General features: G+C 45.2%; 1 protein-coding gene across 1 annotated transcript in view; it reads right to left on the bottom strand.

Annotated features, from left to right (window-relative positions):
- Positions 1-17,286, bottom strand: part of LOC126484169 (COBW domain-containing protein 1-like) — a 519,558-nt gene that overhangs the window by 214,887 nt on the left and 287,385 nt on the right. Inside the window, exon 7 of the mRNA XM_050107575.1 lies at positions 6,737-6,823. Within this exon, the coding sequence (XP_049963532.1) occupies positions 6,737-6,823 (87 nt within the window). The remainder of the gene's footprint in view (positions 1-6,736; positions 6,824-17,286) is intronic.

Here is a 17,286-nt window from a genome sequence, read left to right as displayed (position 1 = left end):
ACTGATGTAAGTGCATTTCAAGCACGACATACGTTTTCTCGGCTCCTGTCGCCATTTTGTCTCACTGCGCTCTCGACCGCTCTGGCGGCAGAAACCTGAAGTGCGGCTTCAGCCGAACAAAACTTTATGAGTTTTTCTACGTATCTGTAGTGTGTCGTGACCATATGTCAATGAATGGAGCTACAGTGAATTTATGAAATCGCTTCAATCATTTGTAATAGCCCTGTATACATAAAGGAATCTATCCAACGGTCACCTTCACCTTGGTGAAAATGAATAATCGCATGTTGAAAGCAAACACATCACAATAAAAACAATCAAAATTACTTCGGCACCTAATGAGTAACATATCTGCTCTCGGTCTTTCTCTCTCTCTCGCCCCAATAACACACAGCAAATCGTTATAAAAATTTGAACACTTATTGATTAATGTGAGGGTGAATCAAAAAGTCTTTGCCCCTATTTTTTATCATCTGAAAAACGGTACATACAGGTAATTACAAATATATGTATTATTCTGCTTACCTTACACTATTTTTCTACTTAGTCTGCACACCGGTTCAGACATTTATCCCATCGCAGAACTACATTTGGAATTCCGCTGTGGTAGGATTTGTTTGACTGACTGTGGACCCTCCGTCGGACTGCTCTCTTGAATTGATCGTTGCACGTGAATTGCTATCCTGTCAGGAACTTCATCAGCGGACCGAAAACGTATAAATCACCGGAGGCGAGGTCCGGCCTGTATGGTACGTGGTACAGACTCTCCCTGTGACGGGAGTTTGTCTGCGGTTCTGATTGCCGCATGTTGTCTCGCACTGTCATGGAGGATAACCACGATGTTGACATCGACAATCCATCAGCGCTTCTCCTTGATGGCGCCGGCCGGAGTGGCCGTGCGGTTCTAGGCGCTACAGTCTGGAGCCGAACGATCCGGTCACAAGTTCGAATCCTGCCTCGGGCATGGATGTGTGTGGTGTCCTTAGGTTAGTTAGGTTTAGATAGTTCTAAGTTCTAGGCGACTGATGACCTCAGAAGTCAAATCGCATAATGCTCAGGGCGATTTGAACCATTCTCCTTGATGGCGACCCGCAGCCGTGACAGTGGAACAATAACTGTCGGCATTAATGGTTACATCTAGTGGCATGAAATCCAGCAGGGGCTGACCAAGACGTTCCCAGAAGACCGTTAACACCACTCTGCCAACAGATGGCAATGAACGGATTTATTTATGTACTTGTCACAGGTGAACACCGATGTTCCTACACCATGCTCATGCTCTGCTGCTTCGATTTCAACGTGAAGTACAGTATTCACGTTTCATAACCAGTAACAATGACATCCAGAAAACTGTCACCCTCCTCAGCATACCGTTGCAGATGATTCAGTAAAGTAAAAATTCGTTTGCCATTCATCATGTCATCCAACTGCTTAGTCACCCACCGACATGAAATCTTCCGGTGCCCTAACGTCGGTGTCGTAAAGACTCCCACACGAAATGGCAAGCTGTTGCGAAATGACCTTGGTGTGCACACGCCAATCCGCTTTCACCTTTGCATCCACGGGGGAAATGTTGTCAGTCAGTGACAAACGCGGTCTCCCTGAACGCTCACTCTCCTGTAAGTCTTCACCGCCTTTTGCGAAATCAGAACTCACCGCCTCACACTTCCCAAAGCGATACACTTACCCCCATACGTGGACAGCATTCCGATGTGGTTTTCGATGGGCGTTCTTCCCTTGCTCTATGGAAAACCAGTGACAGTTTGTTCCTCGTACGTCGTGGACGGACTGACTGCAGCGCCGTGCCGCGTAGCTACCGGCAGATCAGGAAGGGTAGGTCCAAGAGTGGTCCACCGCTAGGAGTGGATACGTTGACTTCGCATATGCAGCCGTAATTTCGCTAAATAAAGGGGCAAATGCTTTCAGATTCGACCTGGTATATTACACTCCTGGAAATTGAAATAAGAACACCGTGAATTCATAGTCCCAGGAAGGGGAAACTTTATTGACACATTCCTGGGGTCAGATACATCACATGATCACACTGACAGAACCACAGGCACATAGACACAGGCAACAGAGCATGCACAATGTCGGCACTAGTACAGTGTATATCCACCTTTCGCAGCAATGCAGGCTGCTATTCTCCTATGGAGACGATCGTAGAGATGCTGGATGTAGTCCTGTGGAACGACTTGCCATGCCATTTCCACCTGGCGCCTCAGTTGGACCAGCGTTCGTGCTGGACGTGCAGACCGCGTGAGACGACGCTTCATCCAGTCCCAAACATGGGGGACAGATCCGGAGATCTTGCTGGCCAGGGTAGTTGACTTACACCTTCTAGAGCACGTTGGGTGGCACGGGATACATGCGGACGTGCATTGTCCTGTTGGAACAGCAAGTTCCCTTGCCGGTCTAGGAATGGTAGAACGATGGGTTCGATGACGGTTTGGATGTACCGTGCACTATTCAGTGTCCCCTCGACGATCACCAGTGGTGTACGGCCAGTGTAGGAGATCGCTCCCCACACCATGATGCCGGGTGTTGGCCCTGTGTGCCTCGGTCGTATGCAGTCCTGATTGTGGCGCTCACCTGCACGGCGCCAAACACGCATACGACCATCATTGGCACCACGGCAGAAGCGACTCTCATCGCTGAAGACGACACGTCTCCATTCGTCCCTCCATTCACGCCTGTCGCGACACCACTGGAGGCGGGCTGCACGATGTTGGGGCGTGAGCGGAAGACGGCCTAACGGTGTGCGGGACCGTAGCCCAGCTTCATGGAGACGGTTGCGAATGGTCCTCGCCGATACCCCAGGAGCAACAGTGTCCCTAATTTGCTGGGAAGTGGCGGTGCGGTCCCCTACGGCACTGCGTAGGATCCTACGGTCTTGGCGTGCATCCGTGCGTCGCTGCGGTCCGGTCCCAGGTCGACGGGCACGTGCACCTTCCGCCGACCACTGGCGACAACATCGATGTACTGTGGAGACCTCACGCCCCACGTGTTGAGCAATTCGGCGGTACGTCCACCCGGCCTCCCGCATGCCCACTATACGCCCTCGCTCAAAGTCCGTCAACTGCACATCCGGTTCACGTCCACGCTGTCGCGGCATGCTACCAGTGTTAAAGACTGCGATGGAGCTCCGTATGCCACGGCAAACTGGCTGACACTGACGGCGGCGGTGCACAAATGCTGCGCAGCTAGCGCCATCCGACGGCCAACACCGCGGTTCCTGGTGTGTCCGCTGTGCCGTGCGTGTGATCATTGCTTGTACAGCCCTCTCGCAGTGTCCGGAGCAAGTATGGTGGGTCTGACACACCGGTGTCAATGTGTTCTTTTTTCCATTTCCAGGAGTGTATATGCTTAACACACTTTGATTTAAATGAGTGAATTTTGACCATACAATTACAGTAAAATCTTCATTTCTTTGTCACACTACGTTGTTTGTGCCTCAAACTAAACTAGCTTCAAGTACCGATACCAGTCCAAGTACCTGATTGCAAGCTAACGCTAAATGACGACAGACTGTCTACTATAGCAGCGCTCTCCCCAGCGGCGGACAGATTCCAGCGGCGAACAAGTTTGCTTACACATTTACATGAAATAGCTGACTTTCTGCAGTTGCAGAGCAAAATGCTTGCGTGTTGTTTCTCACGACACTTTCTTTTTGTCCTTGTCGGTGGTGAGAAATCCATTGTTAAGTGACATCGATGTTACTAGCGGTACACTGACAATCTTCATACGAATTTTGGACCTCCTTCTGACAAGTTTTGAACAGCAGTAAGTCTCTTTATACCCATTGTATTGGCTCCAGTCTCGGACACTACGATAGTGGCCACACAGACAAATATACTGAAGCTGTCTTTCATTTTTCAGGTATAACTGTCAGTATGGCAGTTTCAAATAAATCAAAATACGATGAGGAGACACTGAAAAAAACTGTCAGTTGCAAAAGACATGGAAAATTCAGCATCAGCTAAGAACATGCACTTTTCCCTGTCTACGAGTTCATTAGCATACACTGTGTAGCTGTCCTTAAAAAAGGGGAAAACATAACAATGTTAACTTTTTGGGGAATATTTAAGAACCGTTTCACTGATCAATTGAGCTAAAGAAACAAGTTTTTTCCTTCAAGATAAAACAGAATTTTTATTATTATCTCGTGATTTAGCAGAGCAATAAGTTGTCACATCGATTCAATAGGAACGGGGAAAAGCGGTGTTCCGAACTTTCCTCATGGTGTGTCCAATTTACTAGCAATCAAATGCACAAGTTTAAACGAATAGCAATGAACTGTTATTCTGAACGCCTATACAACATTTATTTTACTGTTCTGTTTCATTTTGTTGTCGTTTTTGTCATTTGAAATGTTTTGTTTCTCAACTAATGCGCCCAACGTTGAATTGCGTCATTTTAAACATTTTCTTAAAATGTAACTAATGATATTAAAAACGACTTTTATACATGCGATTTATTAGTATTAATGTCGCTTCACTTGATGCGACTAGAAGCCAGAGAACATTTTACTCAAGGTTACCGCCACGAAACACTGGGCCGGCCGGGGGGCCTCAAGGTTCTAGGCGCTACAGTCTCGAAGCGCGCGACAGCTACGATCGCAGGTTCGAATCCTGCCTCGGGCATGGATGTGTGTGATGTCCTTAGGTTGGTTGGGTTTAAGCAGTTCTAAGTTCTAGGGGACTGATGACCTCAGAAGTTAAGCCCCATAGTGCTCAGAGCCATTTGAACCTTTTTCGAACGAAACACTGGAGTTCTTACACTACTGACATTATTGGTCTAATGCATTGCATTTTTTAAATATTTGAATTACTGGGGAGTGCTCCTTTTCTATAGCAATGGCGGAATTCTAACTTTTGGGGACTGTCATTTGTAATTTGCTCTACTTTCTGCTTTCTATTTTCCTCTTTTACCTGTTATGCTTATCTTTTAGAAAATGCTGTATAACAGAATGAAGAGGGAGGCCACAAAATCAGCAAACACTATTCTGAAACAAATAATAACTAATGTGTAGAGGTAACGTATCTCTTCCTTGAGAGTAAGAGTAGCAATGCACGGATAGAGTAGCGCATTAGGTATGTTAAGAAGCACCCACGTGCTTAGTCCCTTAGATATCTTTTCTTATTTTCGCGGTAATGACCATCAATGCTTCCTCAGAAAAGAGATCACGATTTTATCATGCTTCAAGCGAACACCGTCACAGGATATTCCATTATCGCCCCTCCTCCCAGACTCATTACGTTGCCGAGACATAATAAATGCTACAACACTAAAAGAAAAATATAGGGTGTCAATATACTAAAAATAATTATTCTTTATTATGTTTACGTCTACATCTGTGCTCCAGAAGCCACTTTACGCTATCTGTATACTGGAGTCGCTTCCCCCCTTTTCCTGTTCAAGTCGCGTGCGGTTCGCGGGAAGAGCGACTGTGGATAAGTCTCTGTCTGCGCTCGGACCTCTCTCTATTAGAACAGATAACGAAGCAAACAACGTTTGCAATAACCGACGGTGATCTGTATCAAAATCGCTCAGTTATTAGACATGAATACATTGTGAACAAACATTTGTTACAGAGTATCAGATGAAACCGCCCTTATGAACGTAGCATAAGCAAACTGTACTTAAAGCGGACTACAATTTTTCACTTTTCACTGCTTACTGAAACAATCGCTTAGAGTCTAGTTGCAAGGTGAAATCAATCATCGTTGTGAGGTTAGCTGATAGGCGTGGAGAATAGCACGCTAATAAACACGATCCAAGGATAAGAATGCTGTGCCATAGTGAGCCATGAAGGGCAGTATGATCGTGCTACCATAGTTCGCGTGGAAAATCTAGCAGTAAGTATGTTTTCACAAAGTCAGAAATTCATATTGGAAGAGCCATAACTATACTATTTAATAGTGTGTCCGAGTATGTACCGCTACGGTGGCCGAGTATGTACCGCTACGCCTGCCGCTTATGATTCTAACGAAGCCTCACCGCTGAGCGGGATGTCTAAGCAGTAGGCGAGATAACTTATTCATCGCCCTTGTCCATCGTGATGGAAAGCACTCAAGGTAACCGATGAACTTAAATTTTTCGACACCACGGACACGCAGCAATAATACATGTTACATTAAAAAAATTCATTAAAACAGGAGGCTTAAGTTCTTGAGTAAGTACACTTTCAACGTCGTTTGAATTCAGGAAGACTGATAAAATCTTGGTTGATAAGCAGTAGTTTCCTATGAGCCGCAAAAGAATAAAACCAAAAGGAATTAAAATCGATTAAAAAATACTACAGAGTATTTCCAAATATCTAAAACAAAACTCGTTCTTTACTGCATACCCCAAGTCAGTAGCGGAACTCTGTTATTTGAATTATAGTTTAACTGCTCGGTGAACTTTTCTCATCCATAACGATGTCTTTGTTTCTTATCAATTTTTTCCACATGACCACCTAAAATCTGTGATTTACAAAAATGCATACCATTCAGGTTTCGTTTCTGCCACATCTCACGCGCTGATCTGAGTCAAGAGAGAATCCAAGATTTCGTCCTGATAGATTTTTGACGTGTCATCTGTATATGCTCTACACAGTAACAAGGAAAGCAGTTAACGCTCTATACGGCTATGTTTTTGGAGATGAGAGAAAAATACCTAGAGCAAAAACTGGAATAGACAGAAAAGTGGTTTCTACGACAGACTGAGGCATTATAATGTGTACGATACTCACGAGACCTCCGTACGCAAAGCGTCGATTTGCTCGAGTGTCGCGAGGTCCACCTTATTTACAATCACAAGGTCCGCCAATGCCACCTGCCTACAACAAAACAAAACAAATGAGTTATTATACTTTATTCTGCACAACTTAAAAATAGTTTGGCGACTATAAAAATCAAACGACTGCTAAATACCAGAAGTCACTAACTTCTAAGATTAAGGAGAAACTTCAGTTACAGGTGGCTGAAGTGGACAAACTGTGACAGGAGCCACTTTGAGCGTAGCGTGGTAAGAAATAAAGAACAAGACGGTTCGACAGTACCAAGCAAAGAAGCTAACAAAACCAGTTCTTTATTTTACGTTACAAGCAAGAATGCTTGACTTTATATACAATAAGAATGTCTCAATTTTTAATGCTCCGCGTGGCGTGCGAAAAAACATTAAAAATGGATGCCGAACAAAGAGTAATAATTATAGACTATGTGATGCACACCAATCTTGATGTATGTGCTCCCAGGGTACACACTGTAAGATTCCTAATTTGCAGCAATCAAAGTATTAAAAAAATTGAACGCTAGCCAGTATACCCTCTTTGGTTTTATCTGTTGTTTCAACACTAACGAATTAATGTGCTCCATAAGAGAATATCGAGAGGAAACAAACGGTGGTCGTGCCGGAAACCACATGGAAACCTTCATTACAATTCAGTTCCCGTATACGGAAGAAGGCTGTTAAAATCTTCATCTGGTTTTGGACTTACGAAATTTATTTAAATACTGCACAGCCATGATGGGACGGTAATTTAAGAGAAGCTCCCCGTTCACTTGCGCCAAACGTCGATCCGCTGCAGGTCTTCCTGCTTTTCGCTACAAACCGTCCAGATATTAAGAGCTGCTACACAAACAACAGCAAGAAACGTTGTGGAGGAAAAAATTAGGAACGACAGTACTTCATCGTGGTTGCTACACGAGGCATATAACCAGACGAATTGACTTAAGATATACAAAATAAATTCTTTGTTGAATTGCTGGTGATAAGAAGCGACACAGACAAAATCAGGAAAATGAGTAGAAATCAAGGAACAGGCAGGATATTCTTGAATACGTAAAGTTGACGATCATAACAAACTGTGACCTGTGCGAAGAGCCAATTTGCATAACATTCGAGTAACGGCCTGGTGACGTCATGGGTGTAGTCTGCCTTCTTCATCTTCCTAAAGTCAATGTTGGCTGTTGCTCCCCATGCAAAGATCAGTGAGCTGGTCCTGTAACTCGTTGCCCGAACGTTATTCTCCGACACCTGCCCCTCTTCAACTCGTCGCCGCAGCTACACGCAGTCTTCACCGACCCCAAGGCAGAATGTTCTATCGCCACCAAAACCAACTTTGGGTTTGCCATACCTGCGGATGTGCCTTTCACTGCACCACAGGAGACGAACTGTACAATGACGATGTGCGAAAGGACCAGAGAGCAGTACCATTGCTCCAATTCAACTTTCCATCAAAGGGATCCGAATGATTCCACGACGTCTCACAAAATCACTGGCTTTCATACCAGACGCAGACTATACCAGAAAGACGTATAGATGGAACGCAAACGGGTGCTAAGTCAAGTTATATACAATTTGGGACAGAACTGGCGGGAAGTGGAGTTTTAGTTTCTAATTAATTTGAAAACTGATGAAACCTTGAACGTAGAATATAAGTTGGCATAATATCATGACTTTATATTTTTCCTTTGTGTCCATTCGACAGTGTCGCCAGAAAATAACCTTCGACGTGAAATAAATGCATATAACGGTATAAGATGGTAAGATATTTACGATATGAATCTCCCATCCCAACTACTGATATGGCCACAGTGCTGCTCACGTGAATTGCAATGTGAGTGCCCCTTAACTGCCAGGCCCAGGGAAGAGAATAATTTCTGTGCGTTGAGCAGTTCATTGTTCTCCTTTCGGTATTTGGCGAAGAACTATGGCAGATACCAGCGACGTCGCTTTGAAGTAGTGCTGAGTGATAAGTGCGTGGGTCAATGAACGGGAGCACGAAGAGAATATGACATAGGTGATGGACAGGTTTATTGAACGTTTCGGTAGAAGACACGAAGACGTCAGGCTTGGATCAGGTGGGAGAAGAAATCTTTTCGCTTAAGAAGTTTTTGGATGTCCCCACTCTGGTCATCAAAGTGCTGTAATTAGAGCGTCAATGATGTTTTTACCCTACAAGTGAACCAAAAAGTGTGCTTCAGAATCGGAATTAAAAAGAGGACAAAGCAACTCCACCGAAAAAGAACTTAGGCCTGCAAACATTCCCATCAACGGCCATCACTGAGCTAATGAACTATGACAAAGTGCCAGGAGGAAGCATGCAAGAAGTTGGAGGCCTTGTCGGAAGTGCATTCTTTCCTCTGATGAATGTACTATTTATCAGAGTTCCATAAGAGCAAAGGAAGACTCACAAGCTTACCAAGACACTGAGAACGATCCTCCATACGTCATACTTAGGGCGGGGATGACTGAAGAACACATTGTTGGTCCGCACCTCTTTGAGGGTTTAGTGCCCCACATTACTTATCTGGAGATGTTGAATGTTTGGCTTTTTCAGAAACTTGAGGCTTTGGGCATGAACGCCAAGGCTGTTTACCAACATAATGAAGCTCCCGTCCACTTCCCACAAACCGTTCACAACATTTGAATGATCTTTTCTGGCTGGAGGACGGCACTTGGGTCCCGAAATTCGCCCGGCCCTTATCCTTCACTGCCTTGGTCTGGACCTCACCAGACAGCTACCTGTGGTGGATATGAAAATCATACGTGGTCGATGGTCTGCAAGCGAGTATGCTTAAAGGCTTTCAGGACGTGACATTGCAGTTGTTACAGTGGGTGAGTTGGAGAATATGGAGGCGTATCGGCCAGTGCAGGTGGATATTTTGAACAAATAACTTATCATTCAAGTTACAATGAAATCATTTCACCTATAAAGAAACTTAATGGCCGCCCTGTATTTTCATCATTAGAAAAACACTTATTTGTTTATTTAAATTGTTTAGACTCGTACAGGATCACACAAAGCGAACTACGACCTGTGGCTGCTAAAATATTTATTATTATTATTATTATTATTATTATTATTATTGTATTAGTCTGGAAGATATAAAATTTGTCAATGTAGTGTAATTTCTGTATTACATAAATATAAATGTATTTATGAGACTGCAGTGTCCAAAAATAACAAGTCACGTAAATTGATGGGCTCAAAAAAATTTAAAAAGAATCCTACTTGACCCTCTGAGTGTTAACATTGGTTATAACTATAGCTTCAATAAAATAACTTTGTGACTGTCAAGTTTCACTGGCAAGACATTGTTACCGGTGTGCGGCCAGGCACGCTTGACGAGGCTCTGTATATACCTGCACGTGGCGCATGAAAACACACTACGACTGGCTGCCTGATGACCCTATCGCTCCACTCGATGGAACGTCCATTACAAGGTCATTTGAATCCAATAATAGTCTTGCAGTCCAGTCCTACGGACAAGGAGGACTACTGCAGTATCTTCCTCAAAACACTCGCATGAACACAGATAGGCAGTTGACACCTCACGCCAACGCTGTAAGGATTTACTAAGAACGCTAATCCAGGAGTATAATCTGCAGTATCATCTCTCTGAATTTCAGTTATTTTCAAAAATGAGACAGTCGATGCCAGTCTGACATGTATATGGTTTTTACTACCCCAGCATAATCCTCAGAACAGCAGACGATTCTTTCCCTATGTCAAATTTACTTGCGGGCTTTTGGTTTCCACGTGAGTACGTGATTTTTGCGCTGTGTATATAAAGGTACTTTAATTCATCATTGCCATAACTGCCCTCTAACATTCAGTGCTGCCACATCCATAAAGGGTCTCGACATCATGTTGATATTTCACAATCGAAGAAAAACAACGGGAAGACGTGAACTATGCTAAAATTTGATATAAAACATCATTAGTTATTAAACACTTATAATACTACTTCTATGCATAATGCCGAGTCGACGATAAAGTAGTGAAGTTACTCAGGTGTTAACAAGTCATCAGTTATCGCCAAGATTGCAATTTTCTTTAAAACGAAGCCCAGTGTGAGAAAGATCCCGCTTTCGCAGTGATCCATCTGTAAGGTGAAATTGGCGGTAAAAAGTAGCCAGAGCCAGGTAAACTTCAGAAAATGCTGAAAACGTACCGAGCTATAATGGTCACAAGATGTAAACGCACTTCGTAAGACAACTGTTTTGCTCCAGGTAGCAGTCTCTAAACAAGACCCAGAGATATATCACTGTGCCCACACTTCTTAGTTGGACTTCGAGGAGACAACACGCGCTTTTTGGATCGACACCAGGTTGGAGCCAGTACACACGGAGCTACAGATTAGGCGTCATGTTGGTGGAAGTATTTACTTGAGTGCTGACGCCAAGGAGGAATAGGAAGAAGAAGATAATTCGACGATCAATTACTCCGTTCCTGTAATTACTATCGAGTGGCGATACCACACGCGTTAATCTAGTGACTGTATCAGGAATGGACGATAATTGCCGAGCCTCACGATTAATGATGTTGCAACACGGGTAAATGCCTCAAATGTTCTACTGCCGCTGATCCCTGAGCCGTCTCTCTCTCTCTCTCTCTCTCTCTCTCTCTCTCTCTCTCTCTCGCTCTCGCTCTCTCTCGCCCGCAACCACACGCTCAGAGGCATGCGCGCGCGCGCGCACACACACACACACACACACACACACACACACACTCTCTTTGAAACCAACGACTTTCAATTACTCTCATGTTTATGAATGATGATTCACACACTATTTGCCACTTTTCAGAGATGATGATATTCAGTCGTGGTTTATAAGAACGACTTTCCTCCGAGTAGTATTTACAAAGCACCCTTCCTTAACCATATTTTTAAATGTATCGCTAATTTCAAACGTGAGTGAGTGGGAAAAGCTGACATAAACTGAACATGAAGCAATCCTGACAGGACGTTTACGTGCCGGTTCCTCTTTTTATTTGGAACTTGGCTAAGGGAATAGAATACATTGGATGATATGGCGCCTGAAACAATATTGCAGTTTTACAAGTGCCCCACGTAAATATGTAGTTTCTATAGTGATTTACGCTCCAAGCTCATTTCGCATTTTAAATCATCTTCAGCGGATTTAATCTCTAATAATACAGTTTTACTGGAGATGCCTTTTGTATATAAGGCTCTGAGCACTATGGGACTTAACATCTATGGTCATCAGTCTGTATATAAGGCAAAACGCGTCTATAGCGTAAATAAATACTGGACTGCAGCCGGAAAAAGGTATTTCAGTTTATAGAAATTTCAATAGAAACAGGAATTTATTGTTTGGAAAGCTGAATAATGGCTCTGAGCACTATGGGATTTAACATCTGAGGTCATCAGTCCCCTAGAACTTAGAACTACTTAAACCTAACTAACCTAAGGACATCACACACATCCATGCCCGAGACAGGATTCGAACCTGCGACCGTAGCGATCGCGCGGTTCCAGTTTGTAGCGCCTAGAACCGCTCGGCCACCCCGGCCGGCAAAGCTGAATAATGTTCTCAGGAAAAGATAAGTCAAGTGTTTCGTCTGGAGTGCGGTCACTTTATGGAGCTGAAATATGGACACTAATAAGAGAGGACGAAAGGTGGTTGGTGACATCTGAAACGTGTGTATGGCGTGAGGCTAGTGGAGATGTGCTGGGAAGTATAGGAGAGGAAATAGGTCTATTGGAAGTTATGGTCTGGTCTCTTGTTGCAAAGGAACTGTTTGATGGTAAATGCACGGGAAGGATTAGTGTGTGGGGGAAGAATGAACAATGTTGTTCCCTTCAAAATAGTTCCCTTCGGCAACTGTACACCGGCGGAGTCGTTGTTCGCAATCTTGGTAGCATCTCTGAAAAGCTTCAACTGCTTGGGCCTTTAACTCGGTGACAATATTTTGAATGTTCTCCAGAGTTCCCAAAGACGTCCTTTTAAGACTCTTTCCACTCCGGGAAAAGAAAACAAGTCACAAGGATTCAGATCAGGTGAATAGGGGAGCTGTGGAATAACAATGAATGCGTATTGAGATAAAAAATTTCGCAGTTCCATTTTCGCGAAATACAACAATATAACATTGTCACTGATGACGCTCTCAAAAATCACATGATGGCTGTAAGGTGCTGAAACTCGGACTGAGGATCTTGAAGGGATGAACACACTTTCCTAAGCAACTACTTCAATACAGCATTGGCATACCGCTCGAAGTGTTGTCAGTCTCATTACTTTTCTCATACAATTCGTACAAGATGGTGGATGAAGTTAAAGGAACAGGAAGCCACGTGGAATTCAAGAGAGCACCAGAAGACAGAAGCACACGACGAGCAACCGTGGGAAGACCTCCATCGGACAGAACACATAATAAATAACAATTCGCCGAATAAATTTTTATACAGTACTCGCCATTAAAATTGCTACACCACGAATATGACGTGCTACAGACGCGAAATTTAACCAACAAGAAGAAGATGCGGTGATATGCAACTCATTAGCTTTTTAGAGCATTCACACAAGATTGGCACCGGTGGCTACACCTACAACGTGCTGACATGAGGAAAGTGTCCAACCGATTTCCCATACACAAACAGCAGTTGACCGGCGTTGCCTGGTGAAACGTTGTTGCGATGCCTCGTGTAAGAAGGAGAAATGCGTACCATTACGTTTCTGACTTTGTTAAAGGTCGGATTGTAGCCCATCGCGATTGCGGTTTATCATATCGCGACAATTCTGCTCGCGTTGGTCGAGATCCAATGACTGTTAGCAGAATATGGATTCGGTGGGTTCAGGAGGGTAATACGGAACGCCGTGTTGGATCCCAACGGCCTCGTATCACTAGCAGTCGAGATGACAGGCATCTTAGCCGCATGGCTGTAACGGACCGTGCAGCCATGTCTCGTCCCTGAGTCAACAGATGGGGACATTTGCAAGACAACAACCATCTGCACGAACAGTTCGACGACGTTTGCAACAGCATGGACTATCAGCTCGGAGACCATGGCTGCGGTTACCCTTGACGCCGCATCACAGACAGGAGCGCCTGCGATGGTGTACTCAGCAACGAACCTGGGTGGACGAATGGCAAAACATTTTTTCGGATGAATCCAGCCTCTGTTTACAGCATCATGATGGTCACATCTGAGTTTGGCGACATCGCGGTGAACGCACATTGGAAGCGTGTATTCGTCATCACCATACTGGCGTATCACCCGGCGTGATGGTATGGGGTGCAATTGGTCACACGTCTCGGTCACCTCTTGTTCGCATTGATGGCACTTTAAACAGTGGACGTTACATTTCAGATGTGTTACGACCCATGGCTCTACCCTTCATTCGATCCCTGCGAAACTCTACATTTCAGCAGGATAATGCACGACCGCTTGTTGAAGGTCCTGTACGGGCCTTTCTGGATACAGAAAATGTTCGACTGCTGCCCTGGCCAGTACATTCTCCAGATCTCTCACCAATTGAAAACGTCTGGTCAATGGTGGCCGAGCAACTGGCTCGTCACAATACGCCAGTCACTACTCTTGATAAACTGTGGTATCGCGTTGAAGTTTCATGGGGAGCTGTACCTGTACACGCCATCCAAGGTCTGTTTGACTCAATGCCCAGGCGTATCAAGGCCGTTATTACGGCCAGAGGTAGTTGTTCTAGGTACTGATTTCTCAGGATCTATGCACCCAAATTGCGTGAAAATGTAATCACATGTCAGTTCTAGTATAAGATATTTGTCAAATGAATACTCGTTTATCATCTGCATTTCTTCTTGGTGTAGCAATTTTAATGGCCAGCAGTGTACATTTGCGACGGAAAATGGCAGGCACTTAGAAACTTGCTCTATTAACGCAAGATGAAATCCTTGAAAAGGCATTTTATGAAGCAGCAGATACAAAATGGCTGATGATCATTCGGATCGAGTCCCATTACTCTTGGCTTGTCAGAGCTCTGTTTTACTGACCACTGCACGACAAACCAGGAAACGACGTTCGAAACTACCGCGCGGAGAACCTGATCGGCAGGACACGATACATCCGATCGTAAAGCTGTGGCGTGTATGCGGGAGTTGAGAGAGAGACAGAGAGAGAGAGAGAGAGAGAGAGAGAGAGAGGGAGAGAGGTGGATAGGAGGAGAATGAGAGGAGAGGGAACTGGATGCTGGGAGAGACGTGGCGGCTTGGCTGGCCCGGCGCTCTCCTCGTCTCCGCTGATTGCATTAGGGCGGGGCTGAGCGCCGTAACGGGATTACGCGGCCCGCGCCGAGACGAAACGCGGTTACCATATCATTTGGCCGCGCCGCCGACTCGGTAAACGCATTTGCGGTGGCGCTGCGTGCGCTGCGCCCCGCCACGCCCCCCTCTGCGCGCCGACCAACCGGAGCGCAGCGCCGGCCGCCACCCCGGCCGCACAATATTATTATTCAAATGTATTCCTTGCTCCCAAAATAAAATGGAAAATGTCTGTGGCGAGGAGACGCTACCGACTGTGGGAAAGAGGCCTTCCTTACAAGCGCTTCCTGGGGAAGATAAAAAAAAAGAGACAATCTGCCAGAGTCAGGACGTGAGCGGGAGGAACGGCAACTCCGGGAAGCTTCATAATAATGTGACAGACAGCGTCAAATTTTGTGTCTCCCACTAGCCGCTCTCCAGGAGCTTTTTCCAGCCACATCGATAAAAGTAAATGTTAAATGGTAGATACTGTAACACTTCTTCACTTATTATCAGACACTTAATTCCTTACTCGAATAGGAAGGTATCTAAACCTAGTGCTGACTTCTAACTCATATTCTGATACCATTCTGTTTGAATTATCGCGCTTTCTGTCAGTCTAACATCGACTGCTACCACTCAATCTGTTCCTAATACATTGCTTTAATGGAAACTCCTTTGTAAGTTATAACCTAAAATTATTAGCAATAGAAGTGGGTTTATTTATTTATCATGTGACAAAAAAGTACATATACAAGAAATCTGTGACCAAATGTGCAGCCGGCCGCGGTGGTCTAGCGGTTCTAGGCGCTCAGTCCGGAGCCGCGCGACTGCTACGGTCGCAGGTTCGAATCCTGCCTCGGGCATGGATGTGTGTGATGTCCTTAGGTTAGTTAGGTTTAAGTAGTTCTAAGTTCTAGGGGACTGATGACCACAGATGTTAAGTCCCATAGTGTTCAGAGCCATTTGAACCATTTTTGAACCAAATGTGCACAATCAGAAGATCGTGCAATCTCACATCTCCATATCTAGTTTCCATATCCATTCAATCAAATGGTTCAAATGGCTCTGAGCACCATGGGACTAAAATGGCTCTGAGCACTATGGAACTCAACTGCTGTGGTCATAAGTCCCCTAGAACTTAGAACTACTTAAACCTAACTAACCTAAGGACAGCACACACATCCATGCCCGAGGCAGGATTCGAACCTGCGACCGCAGCGGTCGTGCGGTTCCAGACTGTAGCGCCTTTAACCGCTCGGCCACTCCGGCCGGCACCATGGGACTTAGAGGTGATCAGTCCCCTAGAGCTAGACCTAACTAACCTAAGGACATCACACACATCCATGCCCGAGGCAGGATTCGAACCTGCGACCGTAGCGGTCGCGCGGTTCCAGACTGTAGCGCCTACAACCGCTCGGCCACTTTGGCCGGCTCCATTCAATCACTTCATCCAATGCAATGGTGAATGTCCATTACTGTTCTTTTGTGCGCTCGAAGACAACAGTCAGTGACGTTAAGGTGTACTGACTGTAAGATGACACAGCACTCGCAATTCGAAGTACTAGCCCATCCCACTCTTTGTGCTAAATATGCTCAATTCAATTCCAAACCTCTCCGCAGTGTCTCATGAAGTGAGGGCACATGTGAAACTGTTGACGGTGATCCCTCCGTTGCGTGGAGGCATTAAGCTCGGCGGCCTTTTTGGTGCTCTTCGAGAGGTGTAGGCTATACAGGGTGAAGAAAAATTGTGTCAAGAAATTTTAACCCTGGATAGCTGATGCCAGCAGGAACCAAAATGACTAATGTTGCGTAGATCGACAAGGCACATTTTTTAAACTACGGAAACTTAGCGCCATGCGCTCCGATTGGCCGCAGGATTGCCCTGTTGCCAGATTCTCTGGACAACGCATGACCGCGAATGCTTTGCCTGCCGAAGTTCGCGATGTATCCATGGTGGCCCGCACGCTCGGTGGTATCGCACCAGCCTTCCACTCTGGGCGCGAATCCACCGGAGTCCCGACACGTCCATTATAGTTTCATGATAAGACGCACAGGGAAAAAGACCGTCAATAGCTGTTAGTTCGCGCAAAGAAAGTCTTTCACGAATTGTGTCGGCCCTTAAAAGGGCCTTTTTTGTAGCTAGAACATCGTTTACTTAAAGCAGGTGATTGAACTTCGTTTCTAGGTGGTTCGCGTCCGGGTGGATAAACTAGAACCTTCAAGAATCCCCGCAGGAAAAAGTCTGGTGGCGTGACGTCTGGTGATCGCGG

This window comes from Schistocerca serialis, chromosome 6 (genome assembly GCF_023864345.2).
Source record: "Schistocerca serialis cubense isolate TAMUIC-IGC-003099 chromosome 6, iqSchSeri2.2, whole genome shotgun sequence".
In the NCBI taxonomy this organism is placed as follows: Eukaryota; Metazoa; Arthropoda; class Insecta; order Orthoptera; family Acrididae; genus Schistocerca; species Schistocerca serialis.
This window is presented reverse-complemented; position numbering and strand designations above follow the sequence as displayed.